General features: G+C 37.8%; 1 protein-coding gene across 1 annotated transcript in view; it reads right to left on the reverse strand.

The window, feature by feature from the left end:
- LOC120537517 (V-set and immunoglobulin domain-containing protein 1-like) overlaps nt 1-16,668 on the reverse strand; it is a 48,816-nt gene extending 32,148 nt beyond the window's left edge. The window contains exon 1 of the mRNA XM_039766516.1: nt 16,531-16,668. Coding sequence (XP_039622450.1) covers nt 16,531-16,579 — 49 coding nt within the window. The 5' untranslated portion in view covers nt 16,580-16,668. The remainder of the gene's footprint in view (nt 1-16,530) is intronic.
- Between the last annotated feature and the right edge of the window lie 4,337 nt (nt 16,669-21,005).

A 21,005-nucleotide genomic window follows, 5' to 3' on the forward strand; every position in this document is an offset into this window, starting at 1 on the left:
GAGCCTGTGCCAGTTTGTGTAAACTAGACATCTAAGAAAACTTTGAAATTGTTAACAATTGCATTTTTCATAATTGCAAACAGTCTTACACAGAAAGCATTAGTAATTGAATATTGAATATAAATACATTTTTTATCGCAAATGTTGTTAGAGTGTGTTTGGCTCATACTGTTGTACTTGCTATGGCTACAAGATTGGGTGGTGTTTTGTTATTAAGTCTTGTTTGTTTATTAAATTAATGAACATTAAAACAGTAAATATGGTCCATTAAATAAATAAATATAAATAAAATATTTGAAAAATATATGTGGAAGAAGATACTCAGAAAAGGTGATATGTATTTATTTTTCTAAATCAGGGATTGCTGCTCTGATTATTCTGGCACATAAAACAAATCAGCCACACGATGGCAGCAAAGAACTTTCATTTCTGTTTTCACATTAAAATGAGTTTTTTTTTTTTCCTAAAGTGATATATTAATCCATCAGTGCTATTACAATATGGATTTGGTCTAGTAAACGGATAACCGCAATTATTTATATATAGAATATGAATTATAATTGTGATAAATAATTGTTTCTCTTACAAGAGAAAAATTATTAATGATCAACCCACACTTTCCATGACTGAATGATGGTGAGCTGAGCCCTGGCAGCAGTAGCTGCAAAGCAGAAACCAACCTTGAACGGAAGGTCAGCATGTGGCAGGGAAAATTCACATACTCATCGGCAATCATTCATATCAGGCGGGCATTCATCCTGCCACCTACAGAATTTTATGAACCCCTAACCCTTGGTTCATTGCATGGTCTTCGGGAGCCTGAAATGATTCAGGCAGGAACAAACCCTGGATTTGGACAGCAGTCCATCACTGGACACACTCACTCACTCATTCAGGGACAATTATTGACGCATATTAACTTTACCTGCTCCTCCTTGGGACACCAGAAAAGCAAACTTCCAAACTCTGGGAGAACATCTGCAAACTCTATGCAGAAATTGGGAGAGCAACAAACTGAAGTCTTTGGGCTTGTCCAGCTGCAGTGCTAACCCTAGAGCCACAGTGCTGCCCTATTGTTCATTTTTATACTCAACATTATTTCTTACATAGGATTTTAATTGGAGGTTTGTACTACATTTAAGGGTGTCCTCATAATGTTAATATTCCTAAAATAAGTGAACCCAAGAATATTGGACATTTTGTATTTACACATTCCATGCTTTGAAGCACTTGGCAAGGCATACAAAGAAATACAGAAGATTCAACAAATACTAATCAGGTGCAGCAAGTAACAATAATGAATGGTTATTAGGTGTCTTTTAGCAACAAAATCAAAATGTCAGATGTGCATATTCATAATTTCCCAATCAGAAATCATTCGTTTAGGACATAACGTGACATTTTTAGAGCTTGTTTTACAGTTACCGAGTTCTACAACAGCAATTGTCATAAGACTAATTATAAATCATCCATCCATTTTTCCAACCAGCTTATCCATTGCAGGGGCACAAAATAACTGAAGCATGTCTCTGCAATCACTGGGCATAAGGTAGGTACAAAACCCAGACAGGGTGCCAGCCTACCTCAGGTAAATCCTCATTTTAACAAATTATATGATTTTTAGCCTAAAAGAATTTTTTACTAAAGCTGATAAATAAAAGTGATTTTTTTTATAACATTTGCACCTTCTACTGTAAACTGTACTTAAGAATTAACCTGTTTGTAATAATACATGCATGCTTGTTTACAAAATGGCAGAATAATGTCATTTTATGCTATGTACTTCTAAAAATAAGCAGAATATTCAATATTCATATAGCATGACAATACTATAATCTGAACCATGATCTCCTCATGCTTAAGTGCCTTATAATGTCTGCCTGTCTTTGTTGTGTCCTCTGGTTCATTTCAGTGGACAATATGGAACTTGTTACTGGGCAGCTTCTTACGTGTTCCACAGCCTCACTGACAAAAAGGCCATCAGAACAATACTGGGCTAACAATGTCAACATTCTAACAACATTCATCCGTCTTATTGAAGTGATTTCATATTTATATTAGGGAGTGTAAGAAGGCAGGGACCAGCTTTGGACAAAATGTCACTTTATGACGAGACTCGGCCAAAAACGTACTCAAGCTCCGACATGGCCACTGATTGCTTTGTTGGACTGAATGGCCTGCTCTTATCTATAGATTTTCTGTTGTTCTTATTTGCTGGAATTCTGTGATGACGCAGCAAAAGGATATGATCAATTTGTTATATTATTTATCTCAAACAGAAAGCATTTGATAAGGTACTACATTAGAGGTTGGGCATCAAACTAAAACAATTGGAAGGTCAGGGTGGAGTTTGTAGATGGGTGCAAATTTGGCTAAAACACAGGAAGCACAGGGTGATGGTATGAGGAACCCTGTCAGAATTGGCTGATGTTAAGAGTGGTGTCCCTCAGGGGTCGATGTCTTTTAATATACATTAAAGAGTTGGGTAGTAATGTAAACAACAAGATGCTAAAGTTTGCAGATGATACCAAGCTAGGTGGATTGGCAGATAGTCTAGAATCCATTGAAACATTATAGGGAGACTTGGACAGCATACATAAAGGATTGGGCCGGAAATGTAAAGTATTACACATAGAAAGTAAAATTGTTTGGTTTGAATACTCAGTGGGAGGTCTAACTTGAAAACTGCTGTTTAAAAAAACAGTTAGGCGTCATAGTGAACTCATCTTTATCAGCTTCAAGACAGAATTCAGAAGCCATTCATGACACAGCCATACCACATACATTTGCAGCACTTATTTATTGCCTTATTATCACTTTCTACTATGGCCAACAGCCATGGCAACTGCACTTCAGAACAAGTCATCCACTTCAAGCTAAGCATGTTTGGGCCCGGCCAGCACGTAGATGGGAGAACATCTGGGAAAAGTTTGGAAGAGTTGTTGGTGAGGCCAGCAGGGGATTCTCACCCTCTCATTTGAGTGTGGATCCCAAGTGCCCCAGTGCAGTGAATAAGGACACTGTGCTGTTAAAATGGTGTTGAGGTCCTGACTCTCTGTGGTCATAAAAGATCCCTGGGCATCCTTAATAAAGAGCAGGGTGCATCCTGATGTCCAGGTTCAAATTGCCCACAATGGCCTAGTCATTCTGGCCCCCTAATCATCCCTTGTCTCTAATGGACTATCTCTCTCATCACTTTACCGCCTAACAGCTAATGTATGGTGAGTGTACTTGCATAAAAATGGGTGCAATCACATCATCCTGATGGATGCTACATAAATGAGTAGTGGTTGAAGTGGCTCTGCATTCACTGAAGTGCGTTGAGTAGTGAGAAAAGCGCTATATAAATGTAAATAATTATTATGATTGTTATTATTATTATTATAAAGCAAACAGAATGTCAGGTTATGTAGCACAATGTGTGGAGTACAAGTCCAAGGAGGTTCTGCTCAAGTTTTATAATGTGCTGGTTAGGCCTCATCTGGAGTCCTGTGTGCAGTTTTCTTCTCCAGGCTACAAAAAGGACATAGCAGCACTAGAAAAGGTCCAGAGAAGAGCTACTAGGCTGATTCCAGGGCTACAGGGGATGAATTATAAAGAAGGATGAAAAGATCTGAGCCTTTTCAGCTTAAGCAAAAGGAGATGAAGAGGTGACATGATTGAAGTGTTCAAAGTTTATGAAAGGCATTAGTACAGTGGATTGAGACTGTTATTTTTAAATGAGTTCAACAAGAACACAGGGACATGGTTGGAAACTTGCTAAGAGTAAATTTCCACACAAATGTTAAGGAGGTTTTTCTTCACACAAAGAACCGTAGACACACATAATAAATAATGAAGTAGTGTGGTAGACGGTAGGGCTCTGGGGACATTCGAAACTCAACTTGATGTTTTATAGGAATTAGATGGGTAGGTTTGATGAGCTTTTTTGGGCTAAATGGCCTGTTCTTGTCAAATGTTTTTCTAATGTTTCTAATGATCAACCTAGCTAACATGCATATCCTTGGGATGTTGGAGTAAAATGGAGTATCTAAAACAAAACACACCAAAATGAAAAGCAACACGTAACATACACACCAGTATTTTATTATTTTTTATTTTATTTTCTATTTTATTCTGACAGGCTTGTATGGAAAAGTAACTCTATGCTCTTAGTTGTACCGTACAGAATTAAATCTGAACTACAAATCACAAATCTGTATGATGACAAATATTTCATGATGTATATAAGTGCCTCCGGGGGTCTTTTCTGCCCAGTTCTACCAGGCATTTCAATACTTCCTTCCGCGACATTCAATAAGGTTATTTTGAAATAGCTGAGCAATATACTGTACATTTAAATATTTATTATTTTATTTATTTATTTTAACATATCGATTGATTGATTGGCTGTAGTTTTTGTACTGTGAGTCTGTATCCTTGTTTTTATGTTTGTTGTGCTGTATGCATGTGAATTTCCATCCATCCATCCATTATTCAATACGCTATATCCTAACTAGAGGGTCACGGGGGTCTGCCGGAGCCAATCCCAGCCAACACAGGGTGCAAGGCAGGAAAGAAACCCCAGGCAGGGTGCGCGCACACACACACACACACAGGACAATTTAGGATGACCAATGCACCTAACCTGCATGTCTTTGGACTGTGGGAGGAAACTAGAGTACCCAGAGGAAACCCATGCAGACACAGGGAGAACATGCAAACTCCACGCAGGGAGGACCCGGGAAGCGAACCCGGGTCTCCTAACTGCGAGGCAGCAGCGCTACCACTGCGCCACTGTGCCGCCCCATGTGATTTTCCCCTTGGGATTAATAAAGTTGATCTGATCTAATCTAATCTAATATTTTTAAACAAGGAACTAGCAGGTTAAAAGATCAATGCAATGTCTGATGAAAAACATGAAACACAAAGAAAGAGAGATGTATGGGCTAGTATACAGTATCTGGTGATCAGAGGTTCCTAAATGCATGACATGATTAAAACAGATGGACTTGCCATTTTACCACAAGTATACATATACCATAATTAGCCTAGTGAATTTCATTAGGAAATATAAACTGAGAGGATGACAAACTGATTTATTTAGGTATCCATTCTTTTAAAAGGTTGAACTGATTATAAAGCACAGATTCTTTATCTTGAAAACTCAAAATTGAGAAAACTGTGATGGAGTGGACAAACAGACATTACAGTTACAGCCAATTGTGAACTTTCACAGATGGTGTGAGGGACAGCCCACTCTCTTACCCAGCCAGGATGCCCTTGAGGAGGAACGACAGGGGGAGACAGCTTAAACATGGCTTTGTCTCCCCCGGGATGCTAGATGGTAGCAAGCCCAGGTTGGATCCATGCATCTGAGCCCACAAGGCATGCCGGGTATTGTAGGCCCGGGGGACAGGCTTGTTGGGTCCCATGGGGGCAGCTGAGGGAGATGCAGGATTTGGAAGTCCCTACTCCATAGGGCTCCAAACCTCACCTAGAAGTGCTTTGGATATGCAATGTCATATCAAGCACTCCCTGAGATTAGATAAAAGGAGCTGCCTGCCTCACATGGATGAACCAGAGTTGGGAGGAAAATGGACAAGGCTTACGAGGAGGAGTGGAGGAGGCAGTGACAGAGCGAAGGAACATAAAGAGTGCTTTTATTGTGCTATAGTTTGCTTAATTTTACTTGTGTCTGTGGGAAACAGTTTTCCACAATAAGACTCTGCCTTTTAAACTTGTGCTTATGTCTGTTTGGGTTGGGGGTTTGGGGAGCTGGAGTGGCCCCTGGTGTCCACAGTGGTGTAGCATATATTTTGTTGGTTTAATGTTTTACTTAAAATGTATTCTTTTTGTATCTTGTGTGTTATTTATTTTTTGGCTTTGTTGTAATAAATGTGTATTTTGGTGTCCCAAGATGCATATCATTAATTTTTGTGACTGTTTATATTTTTATTCATATTATGGTTGATACTATTTTGGGACATTTTGCTTACAGTCCCAACACCCATTGCCAGGTATATAGCTTGAGAATCACACATTGTCTTGCACAATCACATACTATCAACTTAAGATGGTGGCCTAATATTGCATCTGTTTGCACATTTGGCTCTTGTTCTGTAAAGCAGTGGAATCTAAAAGGTGTTTCAGAGAAAACTTTAGTGTTAAGACCATTTTCCTGCATTTTCCAGACTTTGACTTTGGTTTTTGTTTAGGTTCTGATGATTGTTTTTATCTGCTTCTTTTGTTTTTTTTTGCCCCACCACTTCTTTCATTTCCTGTTTGTTCCTTCTACATTCTGGTCATTTCTCTTTATTCTTATGCAGTGTTTCATAACACTCAAGTTGTTCTATAAATCCAAGAAGGCCAAAGCACAATGGTATTACTGGGTGTGCTTTTTGTGAACAGCATCTAATGTCATGTGGGTACGGTCCTGTGGTCTTGATGCTCATTTTTCTACACTTTAAGAGCAGTGGTAAGATGGACAGTTATTTCAATCTTAATAGAAAAAGCAGAATCTTTTCTTTTCACAAATAATTTCCCTATCATTTTTGATAGCTTTTTTTCATTTTATTTACACCTGTTAATGCCTGTGTGTTTTTGACAATTCTTTGTTGTTTGCTTTGCTGGTGTTTTGTTCTAAGTCTGTTTTGCGTTTCTGCTGTGATGTGTATTTTTGTTCAGCTCTATATGAGCCAGTTTAATGTTAGGCAGGTACTCATTTCTCTAAGTAAGGAGCTTGACAGAGTCTTTAATGCCACATTCCCTATTCTTAATTTTGACCCGTGTGTTGTGAGCAGTGGTCCAGGCTCATCCTGCAGGACTAATATTAACTGCGAGGAACAGGACACGAAAACACTGATAAACAGCAAGGTAAAGAGTAGTTGAGGAAAGCCAAAAACAACAACAGGAACAAAATAATACAAAAAACCAAATAAACAAACTGAAATACATCAAGGAAAGCCAGAATCCCTGAAAAGATTCCTACTACTACGTAACGCAAAAATAGATTTCTTTTAGAATCCAAAACATCATTGGTGGCATGCCACCATCCTAAATAGCTGTACGTTGATGACTTCATGCAACACAATTGCAGTCACCATGTGGCAGCATTACGCTTTGTGGCCAACAACAAAATGCCACAGAATGGCAGCACCCACAAGATTATAAGAAAATTAATAAATAATTAAAAACTTTGACTTGGAAATATAAAAAGAAAAAGAAAAGATACAAATAAAAACAAAAAATGAAAGGAAATTTGCAAAATACATACAAAGGTAAGTTTGAGTTTACCAAAATTAAATACATCACAGCATAAGCCCACCACCCCCAAAGCCATAAAGTCGGAGGGCATCCATCAGTTTTTTAATTTGAGGTAAAATTGGTGTAATAACTGAAGAGCTTGAATGGATGAAAAAGCACCCAGCAGCAATATTCTGCCCTGAACCCCTGTCAATGACACATATACTGTAATACACACTGGAACCACAACGTTGAGAATGTAAAATCTTTTGTATTCCAAATTCTAGCTCACTATTAATCTGAATTGAGGTGGAGCGTTTAATCTCCTGTTATAAGGACTTGTTGGCACAAGTTTCAATTGAGAATCATGAAAAGAAGGGGGAATCGTAGAACGAGATGAAACAGACTTATCTCTGTGACTAAATGGAGACCTTGGAGTCAGTTTCTGGGATGCTACCCTCAGGCAGGTTGTGTCATGTAGTGAGCCACACCTCTTGCCCTATTTGATTATCAGTTTTCTGTTTGTGATCTGTGAGTCACTTTTGGCAGATGGTCCCACCATCAAAAAATGCCTCTGAACCAATCACCATGTATTCTGCAATCTACACAGCTGCTCTGTCACAGTAGGTAAAAAGTATAAAAGAATGGAATGTTCAAAAAGGGGGGTGGCATGGTGGCGCAGTGGGTAGTGCTGCTGCCTCACAATAAGGAGACATGGGTTCGCTTCCCTGCGTGGAGTTTGCATGTTCTCCCCATGTCTGTCTCTGGGTGCTCCGGTTTCCTCTCACAGTCCAAAGACATGCAGGTTAGGTGCATTGGCAGTCCTAAATTGTACTTGGTGTGTGTGTGTGTGCAGGTGGTGGGCTGGCACCCTGCCCGGGGTTTGTTTCCTGCCTTGCGCCTTGTGTTGGCTGGGATTGGCTCCAGCAGACCCCCATGACCCTGTAGTTAGGATATAGCGAGTTGGATAATGGATGGATGTTCAAAAGGGCCAGTATAGACACTCAAGTATTGATATACTATGGCTGTAATGTAAACATATTACAAGAAAATCCTGCTTGATGCAACACTTCTCTCCAGTTGGTGTGAATTCACTATACATTTTATGAATTTCTCTAGATTGCAGTTCACTTGCCCCATATGACCATTACTTTCTGGATGACAACAAAATTAAAAATTTATTTTACAACCAACATTCTGACAGAAAAACTGCCAATGAATTAAGGTACCATATCACAAATTATTGACCTAGCACAACCATGTAACTGAAAAATTTCTTTAATAATAATATTCAACAAATTCTTTGAAGGTAGGCAACTTTTTATGGACAATGTCGTCTGCACTTTTACAAAACATATCTACAATTAAAATTATAGTGAAAATTTGAAAGGATGGCATATTGGTAATAAAATCCACTGACATCCCATAGATGACTATAAGGCGAAATAGACTGCAATAACTCCACAGAGTAGGACTGGTTTCACATGCCAAAATAATATGTAATATCTTGCTGCAAATTGTACAACCAAAAATATCTTTAAGTAAGTACTGCAGTACTACCAGACAATTAAATAAAGCTGAAGAGTGGACCAGATGGAAAATATCCCCGCTAGTCAGGACAGAAACCCCCTAAAGTTTTGAAAAGGACTGCTTGAGAAGATGGACTTCCAACAACTCTAGGAATTAAATCTTCAAGGCATTCAAAAGTAGTGGCCGCCAAAAATGTATCCAAAGTATAGCATATTCTCAGGATCAGTAACTGATTTGTCTTCATCACATTCCCTAGAAAGGGTCTCCACTTTCTGATTCTTCTCTACAGTGCAATATTATATCACAAGATCAAGATGGCTTAAAAATAACATCCTTCAACCTTGGCAAGAGTTTAGATGTTTTTAAATATACCAAACTCTTGTGATTGGTATAAATTATAAAGGGATGCTCACTTCCCAGAATCCAATGACTCCATTCTTCTAATGCCAGTTTAATGACTAAGAATTGTCTATTACCCACATCATAGTTTTGTTCTGTATGAGTTAATTTATTTGAGTAAAAACACTTTGGTGTAGTTTGTCAATATCTGGTAAGCATTATGAAAATATAGCTTTTATAGCAATACTAGAAAGATCTACAGTACTACAACTTCAAACTGAATCGAGGTACCAACATGTGGATGAACAGGGGTTAGGGTGTGAAATACAAGTTGTGCTTCTGGTATCCACATACATTTGAGAGAGGATTTCCTTGTCAATTATATGATGGGGGAATGAATGACTGGAGTAACGTTTTAATGCACTGACAGTAACTGTTGGCAAAGCCCACAAAATTCTGTACATGTTTTAAAGGGACCTTCCAATTGTACATTGCAGTAACTTTGAATTGTAGACCATGCTAAGGAATTACATACTTGAGAAATATCCCAGAAAATTTGTGAAATTCACATTTCCCAAAATTACCAGTGGAGACCAGGAAATGAAGACACTGAGAAGTGCTAAAACAAACAATAGTCAAGGAAAATAGTCTGAGGTTGAAATTAAAAATAAAAAAAAATAAAAAAATGAGACTCCTTAATAACAAAACCCAATGTGTAAAACAAAAGTAAAAAAAAAAATACAGAAATCTTGATTCTCTGAAAAGATACTACCAGCTACTGCACCTTTTGACCTAACGACTACAGACGAGTGGTTCTTAAATCTCACCGGATGGTCCTGGACCATATGAGTCATCTTGTGAAAGACCAATTGGACAGTTTGCCTATTGGACAAAATTTGGAGTGGAAGATGTAATTACCTGTCTGCTCCCCAATGCTTATTCTCATCTGGATAAAGCTGGCAGTACTGTGTTTTTTATTTCTCCAGTGCCTTCAGTACCTTCCAGCCATCTTTATAAAGGATTAAACTCAGGGATATGTGTGTGGATAAGCCTATGGTGTTCTGGATAATGGACTATCTGTCTGGCTGTGAGACTCAAGGGCGGTGTCTCTGATACGGATGTGAGCAACACTGGAGCACCACAAGGAACAGTTCTGTCTTCCTTTTCTCTTTACTCTGGACTCCTCAGAATATGAATATGACACCAGGTCAAGGCACTCGTAGAAATTCTCAGATGATTATTCTCTCATGGGGTGTATTGATGAGGGGAATGAGTGGATGGAGGAGCTGTGTTGAGAACTTTGTATCTTAGGGCAAAAATAACTGTCAGCAACTCAACATCAGCAAACCCAAGAAAGTGGTTATTGACTTTCACCACAGCAAAGGGCATCTATGTCCAGTCACTAATTCAAGGAGCGCAGGTGGAGGTGGTGGATTGCTACAAGTTTTTGGTGGGCCCACATCAATGATAAAACTACATTGATGTTGTAACACAGAGGAACTATATATATTTCTTAGAAGACTGCATTCCTTTAATTTTGGTAGTAACATCCTTTACATGTTCTTAAACTGTGTGATGGCTGATGTGATTTTCTTGGCTCTGATGTGCTGGGCTGGTTACATCACCTCAGGAGAGGCCCACCAAATCTACAAACCAAATAAAAGGGCAGGCATGGTTATAGGACACACTCTTGACCCACTGGAGGTAGTAGAGGAGGAGAGAATGACAGTAAAACTAATGGCCTTTATAAACAATGCTGCACATCTTTTTTCTTCCATACTAGCACTGAGGACGTTTAGCCAATGAATTATTCAGCAGAATGTGTCATGAAACACTACTGGGGTTCCTTCATACCTTTACCAATACACCTTTATAATGTCTCACTCTGACTGCTCTTTTTATTTTTAGCCAAGTCAGATGTTTTCTTTCTTTGCAGTAATTTTGTTGTGCATTTGAGGGGGTTTCCTGCTGTTTATTTACTTTATTTATTGATTATTCTTCTGTCAAAGCTGAATTTCCCCCTGGGACAAATAAAGAACTATCTGTTTTTTTACTAGTGGTGGTCTGATAATGTCACATATTGTAACTTCTCTCTGCCATGTGGTAGCAACAGGCTTTGTTGCCAACAACAAAGCAGCACAGAATGGCACAGTGAATGGGAGGATGAGCCAATGTATAAAACAGCAACATTAAAACACAAAAATATAATGAAAATAAATAATAACTATATACAAACATAAAGGAAAATGACAAAATATGCACAAAATCAAAACTGCACATGTAAAAATCACAAAAAACATAACCTTCTGTCACTGCTAAAAACTTAAGGACCCAGCTGCAATCTTAAATAAATTCTTTTTATATACCAGATATTCACTATAATAATAAACTAATGTAGAAGGCAAAAATCTTTGGCTGTAGTGCCCCAAACACTGAAATAATTTACCTGCCAACTGAATCTCCTTGGCATTAAAATCAAGGCTGAAGTCATAATAGTATCTGGTATGGCCAACTGCCGTAGGTTTAAATGGGTTCTTACTAATCCCAACAATCATTGTGATTGGCTGTTACTATAATAAATCTTTCTCAAGCTCTTTGCCTTCATAGTGTACAGATGTGACATATGTCACATTATGCCAGGCCTTTTATAAGATATTTGTGTGACATGTTAGCTAATTAAAACAAGTCTGACAGACTTAGATGGTTTTCCTCTTAAATTGTGCACTGTTACGTTCACAGGGAGTGACAAGGTGGCTAGCTGGGCTCGGCTAAATAGTGCTTGACTTTTCTTTCTGTACAGGTTATACAGTTTATTTGTTTGCCTTTGTCACTGCCAAGAAGTACATTAGTGTTTACGTAACAATTCTAATTGGTCAATCCATTAAGAGTTTACATATTTAAATCTATTTTGTTTGCCTATGTATGATATCACTTCCATCATTCACCTGCAGCTGGATACTGGACTTCCTGTCTGGACACTCCCAGAGGGTCAGGCTGGGTCCCCACACCTCCACTGGTTTCAGCCTCAACACCTGGATGCCACAGGGTTGTGTGCTCAGCCCGCTGCTCCCCACTCACCATAGCAACAAGATCACAAAGTTTGCGGAAGACACAACAGTGGTCGGACTCATCTCAGGCAAGGAGGGTGAGCTGGTTGTCAGTTGCTCCTCAACACCACAAAAATGAAGGAGCTTGTTATTGACTTTAGAAAAAACAAAACTGACATCCAGCCACTCATCATTGGTGGGGCCTGTGTGGAGAGGGTCCCGGTGTTCAGGTTTCTGGGCATTGAGCAGGAGGATGACCTGACCTGGTTCGCCAACACCAAGGAGTTGCTGAAGAAGGTGCAGCAGAGACTGTATTTTCTGAGAATCCTCAGAAAGAACCATCTCCCCAAAATCTGCCTTTTATCACTGTTCCATCGAGAGTGTGCTTACGTGCGGACTGTGTGTGTGGTACGGCAGCTGTACTTCCTCAGAAAGGAAAGCACTCCACAGGGTCATCACGACAGCGGAGGGAACAATTGGTTGTACCCTCCCCACTCTGGAACAAATCTATACCTCCCAATGCCGCAAAAAAGCAATAGACATTTCACAGGATTCATCACGTCCCGGTCATTGCCTCTTCCAGCTTTTGCCATCGGGCAGGAGATACAGAGCAATGAAAACCAGGACAAACTGCCTTAAAAACAGCTTTTATCAAAAAGCAATCATGGCCCTGAACTCAGAATTAAACTGCTCCATATCATTCTCCCAATGTGCAATATAGACCTTAAGTCAACCAGTGCAATTTGTATATATAACAAGTGCAATTTGTATATTTTGTAAAGTACTTTTATTGCTATTCGGTTTGTTATTATTTTCTCCCTTCTTGTCTTTTTAACTCTTATGCCTCACACTGAGTCGACTGCACCTTTTGCTGTTCTTTTGCTGCACAATTTTGCTATTCTTTTGTAAAAGTGACAATGACCATAAAGATCTATCTATCTATCTATCTATCTATCTATCTATCTATCTATCTATCTATCTATCTATCTATCTATCTATCTATCTATCTATAAGTATATATCAATTTGTGTTTTACTGAAAACTTGCAATCTGAATTTGGCTCTAGTCTTCTGTTCGATACTAGAGCCCCTGCAGTACATGCCTGAAATACATCAAGTGAAATAAATGATGTATAAAACATAATTAGGTTGGCACCCTGCCCAGGATTGGTTCCTGCCTTGTGCCCTGTGTTGGCTGGGATTGGCTCTAGCAGACCCCCGTGTCCCTGTATTTGGATTCGGCGGATTAGAAAATGGATGGTTGGATGGACATAATTAGAGATGGCTTGTGTAACTGTGATACTGGAAAAACAACAGGGTACAGACACAATGTTTTATCAGACTTCCTGCCCTCGAAACATGTTTGTACCATTCTTTTCAGTGTTAAAACAATATTTTTTCCAAATGCTGTATATATGTATATACAATATAACAAACACCGTAATATACTATTTATGTACAATTTTGAAAGAGTGGAGTAGCTATAGTATGATAAAACTGAATAAACTGCATGAATGTTCTGAGAAACCTGTAAAGGAAAGTGTGTGTGCATGCATGTAAACGAATGTATTCAAAGGACTCATCATATAGAGATTTTCGTCGAGTTTTTACTTGATTGTGTTTTCAAATATTTACATATTAATGGGTAAGAATTCATCTTCCCTGCGGCCCCACCCTGGGTAAATGGATTAAGAAAATGAATAGCTGGAATACCTTAAAGGATGAGATGTCAATTTCCTTTTTTTGATTGCAAGTGTTTCTTTTTTCAGTTACTATTTCCAGTAGTTTACAAAGTGTTGAGAATGTCATGCTATAGTATTAATAAACTAAATGACTGTCAATCAAAAATCATCTAACAAACCTGAATGCTTAGTTTCAATTGATGGGGAAATAATCCAGCAGATAAACGTATTTATTCACAATTTATGTACTATTATTTGGAAAAAAAGTTATACATATTAAATATGTGGTAAACAAAATTGATATTTATATGTACATTTTTGGGTCACGCCCTGTGTTGTTCCTGCGCGGAGTTTGAAAATTTCTACCCCCGTCTGAGAAGGGTTTCCTCTCACTGTCCAAAGAACTGGCAATGCGAAATTGGTGTGTCCAGGGTTTGCTCCTGCCTTACACCCTGTGCTGGGGGGATCGGCTCCACAACAAAGCCGTTGATCTGCATTGAGTGGGTTAGAAAATTACATCACACAACATGTTTATTTTTGTATTAATTGCATGATGTCTGAGCTTTGTAAAGAAAAAAGAGTTACAGTAATTTGAAAAAAACAAAACAAAATAAAGGTGTTGACATTAATTGTATGCAGTAAGAAATATTTTTTTTACATATCATCACCTTCCATTAAATCTGTTCATTATTTTCTTTTTATTTAAATTATTTTTTGAATTAATCTATATTTAGTTACCATCATACACAATAAATAATTAAATTCATGTGAGATGCTTAAAGTTTCCTCATTCTTGCCCAAATCTCGTTTATGTATAATCTTTATATGTTATCTTTATTTACATCATTTCTGTTCAATGCAATATCATATCGAATTCCTTAAAACTGGAGTTTTTGTTAATGACAACAGCTGAATTACTGGAACCTAATTTGAGCACTTTTAATAATTGGCAATTTTATTTTTTTTTTATTTGAAATGGAAAATAATGCTTTTGGTAAAAACAATTTGCCTGACCAGGAGTTTATTTCTGATTAAAAATGTTTTTTTATTCATTCATATATTGGTCATTCATATACTGTAAAGTAAAAAAAAGTAACTTAATGTGACTCCAATGCACAAAGGTTGCATGTATTTCTTCGAGCTTGTGATTAAAATAAGTAGCTATACCAAAAATCAAACTACAATAAGATACCAGCTAAAACTGTTTTATTATCATTATTATTCATTTATTTAGAAGCTGTCGTTCTCCAAGGTGACTTACAAGCAAGTTATAATACATACAGAAATGACTGCAAGACGCAAGCAACAAAAGCAACAGAGGACGGGATACAAAACCAGGCAAGAGTCAGTCGTGCTACTGCGACATACGGTAATTCTACCTGTGACTCGACTAAGACCCTCCTCAGTATCCTGAACTCTGTGTCAGTGCAGCAGCAGCCATCCTGTACAAGAGACCCTGAGCAGTTACAAAATATTGAAAGCAAAGGTGCGTTGTCAAATGATAACTAAACAGGAGTAAATCAGATGTAGTTTGAATAGACAATAACCAAGACATTAAATAGACAATAAACATTTTCCTTATATAATACAAAATCATTTCAAGCCTATTTGTTTTAGAAAATCCACATAGTTCTTGGATTACAGTTTTATATTTAAATGTCAATTAAATAGCCCCTGAGTGTTAGACTGGAACAACATTTTCAGCATTTATTGTGAAAATTAATAAAAAATTAACCCTCAACAATCAAATATTCTGTATAAAGTCCTTACGAAAAATAAAGTGTGAGACCTATTTAAAAGTTTATTACACTGAAAAAGACAAATTGTAGAGTGGCACAGTGGTCACTGCACCTGCCTCCCAGCTCCAGAGTCCGCGGTCAAATCCCAGCCATGCTGGTCTACTTGTTTGGACGTTTTCTTTGTGGCTGCTGGGTTTTTGTTTCTTATCAGAAAGACTTTGGAGACACTAAATCTGAGCCGGATTTCTGATCAGATAGTCTGTGCCTACTGCTGCCTTGAACAGAATTAAGCAGTTTTAATAATAGATGAAGATGCTGAGTAAGACATACTGGTGAGGCTTTTCAAATGAGCTTCCCAAGTCAAAGGTTTAGTACAATTAATTTAACAAAACCTGCTGCATACACTTGAATTTTCTATTAGCACATTTAAGAATAAAGATAACTCAACTTAATGGAATATCACTTCAATCCACCTCCCTTTATGCAATGCCAATGACAAAAATTACAGCACTTCTGTTTCTCCCAGGCTGCAGACTCGCGGTGAGCAAATACACAAAATGTATTTTCGAATCCAGATTAGTAAAGAGCATCATAATCTCCTAAAAGCACCCCTCAAAGAAGTGAAATTCAGCAAAGAGTGTATGGTTTATGAACTGGAGGCCTTCTATTATTCTTTAGAAGCTTCATTTTGACTGATTTATCAGCCAATGCTCCTTGCATTTTAATTATTAATTAGTTTTCAATTGATATTTGCCAAATTACCTGATGTGTTCAACAAAGTCATTCTTTCACTGGACGTCTTTCATTCATTTTAGCGACTTTTTATTATTAAAGTATTACGGAGGCTGGTAAGATGTAGCCACACCCTGAGGACAGGCTTGATGCTAACTCAAAAAAAGCTGTTTGTTAAAATCACATAAAATAATAAATTAGATTTTCTATAAATTGGTCATAAAAATGGGCTACTTACCTATCATGCAAGACAGAATGATTACAGTTTTCAATACTTCGGGTGTCATTTTGGACGCGAGTCTGAAGAGTTCGTATTCCAATTGTGCTCTTTCTCCACTGTAACCGTTTTAACTTGAAAGAGAAAGAGAGAAGGAAAAAGTTCCCTTATCAAATGAAACCTGAAAGGGTAAACACCTCAGCAAAACCAGTGATTAATTTCAATACATTATCATTTCATCGTTGACGCAGCCCTGTTTTTCTTCAAAAGATATGGATGCTTAATATTTGCACAGTTTTATTTGTTTAAGCTATGAGGCAGGGTGTGAATTCTCTGTTGCTTTGTTATATTAAAATTGTATATTGGACTATTTTTTCTTTCAACTTTAATTACAGCATTTATTCTAAAAATACTATGGACCCTTCCTATGCTGTAACAAACATTGAACCATGAAAATCATTTTTAATAAATAGACCAATGAAAGAATTTATAATGTATAAATAAATTTGTCTTTTTAAAATAATGTACCAAAAATACATTTGAATGTGTATTCTACAAATATATAAATAAACTTTTGACTCTAAACTGGACTGGAGTGAATTAGTTTGCTCCATAAAGGACTTGAGTCCTGCCCAGTGCTCATGAATGACAGGACTCAGTTCACCCCAACATACCCCATACTGAATCAAGTGACTACAGCAAACTAATGTTCTCCTTTCAGACAAATTTGAGTACTACTGGAATATATAAATAAACTGGGAACACTTTACTGACTCAGTGCTAAGTTGGGGCAAGAGTACTTGAAGAGGAGCATAAATGATGATGCCAGTGCAAAATCTAAAGTCTTGCTTTGCAAATGAGGTTAAAGCTCTCATTCGGAACAGAAGCTAAACAATAATTACTTCGTACAGCAATCAGCACTCTTTGTCAAATCTATAATACATATTTAATCTAAATTATGGTTCATCAGTAGCATAAAAACATCTTAAATGTATATAATTTTGTGGTTTTCTGACATGATTTCAGCTTATAGGATTTATGCTTCATTTTTAGTTCATTTGAAAGAGTTTAACTTTAAAGTTTTGACTTATGTGATTCAGTTAGGATATGTCATGTGACTGTCTTAATCATAATTGTGATGTCACAGAAATTATAAGTTTGTGATGGCTTTACTAGGTGCTATCCCTTGGTGGATAAACTATGTATTGATTCTCTTTAGTATAGTTAGCCTTTTAATCAATTAGGTCCTAGTGGTAGGTTGTTTTATTTTTTCATGTTTCTGACTTTGGTTTATCTTTGTAACATTTTGACATTTGATTTTTGGTTTCCTGCTTAGTTTTGATTTGCTGTTATTAACCAGTTGGTATTTCTGACTACAACTTTGTCTAATCAAGCATTTTTTTACCTGCATTTTTATTACTCTTTAATTTAATATTGTTTTTTGTATCAGTATGCTGCTGCTGGATTATGTGAATTTCCCCTTGGAATTAATAAAGTATCTATCTATCTATCTATCTATCTATCTATCTATCTATCTATCTATCTATCTATCTATCTATCTATCTATCTATCTATCTATCTATCTTCTAATTTTCTGATTCTCACAATAATCTTTGGATATTCCTCATCTCCTAATTTACAGCCGAAAGCTCTGAGCTCTCACTGTCTCTGGATGAGGAGCAGCACACCACAGATTTCAGTGAGGCGATCGCTAAGGGGAGATGTGACTTTCTAGGTGGTAAAGCTCATCAAAGCTCCCCCTGCTTCTATCAAATGTTAATATAGCTCATTGCTCACATCAAATATAAATATGCTATATATTTCTAACGGGGGGCATCCTCTCCACAGTACCTATGGATGCCATGTACGTTTAAGCTGGCACTGCCCATACTGATTAATTCATTACTCTATAATCATAAATGCTCAGTTTTGATAAACATAAACTCTGATGTACTTGCTTTAGGACATGCTAAAGGACAGCTAAAGTCACTTTAGTACACATGTACTTTGTCAGCATGCCTGTGTTGATCAAACAGAGGAAGCTCTGCAGTCTACTTGCAACTTTATGCTGTAGGAACATAAGTAAATAAATCAAGGTAAATAACTTTCGATCCGGATTTTATATAAGTAACGTAGACATGTTTTTTTTATATAAAGACCATCACAAAACATAATCACATAATGCATGATACCTTGACAAGCTCTGTAAGCCGTGCTTTTTCTTTGACGGATATGTGTGTGGCAGATTGACTGGCAGGATGACACCTGACCTCTTGCTGCATCCAAACAGTGCCATCTTTCGCTTTTACGTATGGTGCAGCTGTGTTGTTCGTGTGTGTGAGTGGATATTTCTTGCGGGGTGGGCTTCTGTTTTCTTTCTCTGATGTACAACCCTCATCCTCATCTGAGTTCACCTCTGTTATAGCACATCTTTATTTGAACACAGCAGTGTCAGATCGGGGCAAGGGTGAATGTGACTGAGAAAATTAAAACTGAATAATAATATAAAAATGCTAACCTTTACAAGTACCATAAATTTACATCAGTTGTTACACACTCAGATCAAATGTATGTTTTTATTTTATAATTGTAAGAATAAGAGCAGCTCATTACTCAAAACAGAAGAGTCCAGGATCGAACCCCGAACATCTTGGTTACAAGTCAGCAGCTTGACGCTGTCTCAGCATGCTATAAAGGTGGCTTGCATACACTGACCCTGCTCATTTGGTTTATATACAGTAGATAGTCAGTGTGTATGTATAGTATCAGTATAGTAAAGTATAGTATCTGTAGCAATATAACAGTAAGTAAGCTTGATGCTATAGACGTTTTGGTGTCGGTCTCATCAATGTCGTAATAGCCATGATACACTGTGCTATATCTGTGGCGAATATACACTTGTGTATTTCGGCTGCAAAATTGGTGATCAAGACAAGGAATGAACTCCTCACATTTGCTGTGCGACATGTGCTGTCAGTCTGAGAGCATAGCTCAGAGGCACTCGAAAGACGATGCCGTTTGCTGTTCTGATGATATTTCGAGAACAGAAAGACCATGTGACGAACTGTTACTTCTGTTTGACTAATGTGTCTGGTTTCTCTGCCAAAAACAAGAAGTCAAAAAAATATCTTAATTTGCCTTCAGCAATGAGAACCGTGCCAGATGACAACAGTCTTCCAATTCTGAAACCACCAGAGGATTGGACCTTAGATGAACTAGATGAAGAAACTGCAATGCAGGGTACTGACAGTGACATTGACCTGGATTTTGAACTATGCTCATCAGGCCATCCACATCTGATAACACAGTCCGAATTGAATGATTTGGTCAGAGATATGGATCTGTCAAAGGCCGAGCTGCTGGGTTTGAGACTGCAGGAATGGTGTTTGCTCTCACCAGGTACGAAAATTTCTGTGTTTCGAGGCCGACATCATGATATAACCAAATGTTTGGCATAAGTCGACAGTCTCTGTTTCTGTTGTGACATTGAAGGATTGTTCTTGGCCTTGGGTTGTGATCACAACCCGGAAGAGTGGCGTCTCTTCATTGATTCGTCAATGTTAAGCCTGAAAGCTGTTCTGCTACACGATGGCAATGTTTAGCCTTCAGTACCTGTTGGCTATGCAGCACACATGAAAGAAACGTATGAGAATATGGAACTGTTGCTGAAGCATGTCCAGTATAGCAGGTACAACTGGAATATCTGTAGAGATCTTAAAGGCGTTGCTGTGTTACTAGGACTGCAGCTTGGCTATACAAAGTACTGTTGTTTCATCTGTGAATGGGACAGCCATGCCAAAAAGTCGCACTATTCTCGACAGAAGTGACCACTCCATTAAAAATTTGTTCCAGGACAGAAAATGTGGCACATGAATTGTTTGTTGACCCAGGCAAAGATATTTTTGCCTCCTCTTCACATAAAACTGGGACTCATGAAGAATTTCATGAAAGCACTGAACAAGGAAGGCAAAGGTTTTCGTTATTTAAGACAGATGTTCCCAAGAATAAATGACGCCAAAATCAAAGAGGGCATTTTTGTTGGGCCCCAGATCAAACATGTTTTGAGAGAGAAGCGATTTGAAGATCTGTTAGGTGGGCCGGAAAAAATTGTCTGGAAAGCCTTCAAAGACATTGTTCACAATTTTCCATTCAATTACAGAGCCCCAAACTTCTTTCAGCTAGTAGACAAACTTCTCAAAGCATACAAGACAATGAAGTGCAACATGTCACTCAAGATTCATTTCATCCACTCACACTTGGACTTCTTCCCCACAAAACTTGGTGCTGTCAGTGATGAACACGGTGAAAGGTTTCACCAGGACATTGCTACGATGGAGAAACGATACCAGGGCAACTGGAATCCATCAATGCTTGCTGACTACTGTTGGACACTGCAACGTGATGCACCAGACATTGAATACAAAAGAAAATCAGGAGCAAAACACTTTTAGTTCTGTTGAATTTAATAGCTTATGTGAAACATAAACGTGACTAAA

The sequence above is a fragment of the Polypterus senegalus genome, chromosome 10, assembly GCF_016835505.1.
Source record: "Polypterus senegalus isolate Bchr_013 chromosome 10, ASM1683550v1, whole genome shotgun sequence".
In the NCBI taxonomy this organism is placed as follows: Eukaryota; Metazoa; Chordata; class Cladistia; order Polypteriformes; family Polypteridae; genus Polypterus; species Polypterus senegalus.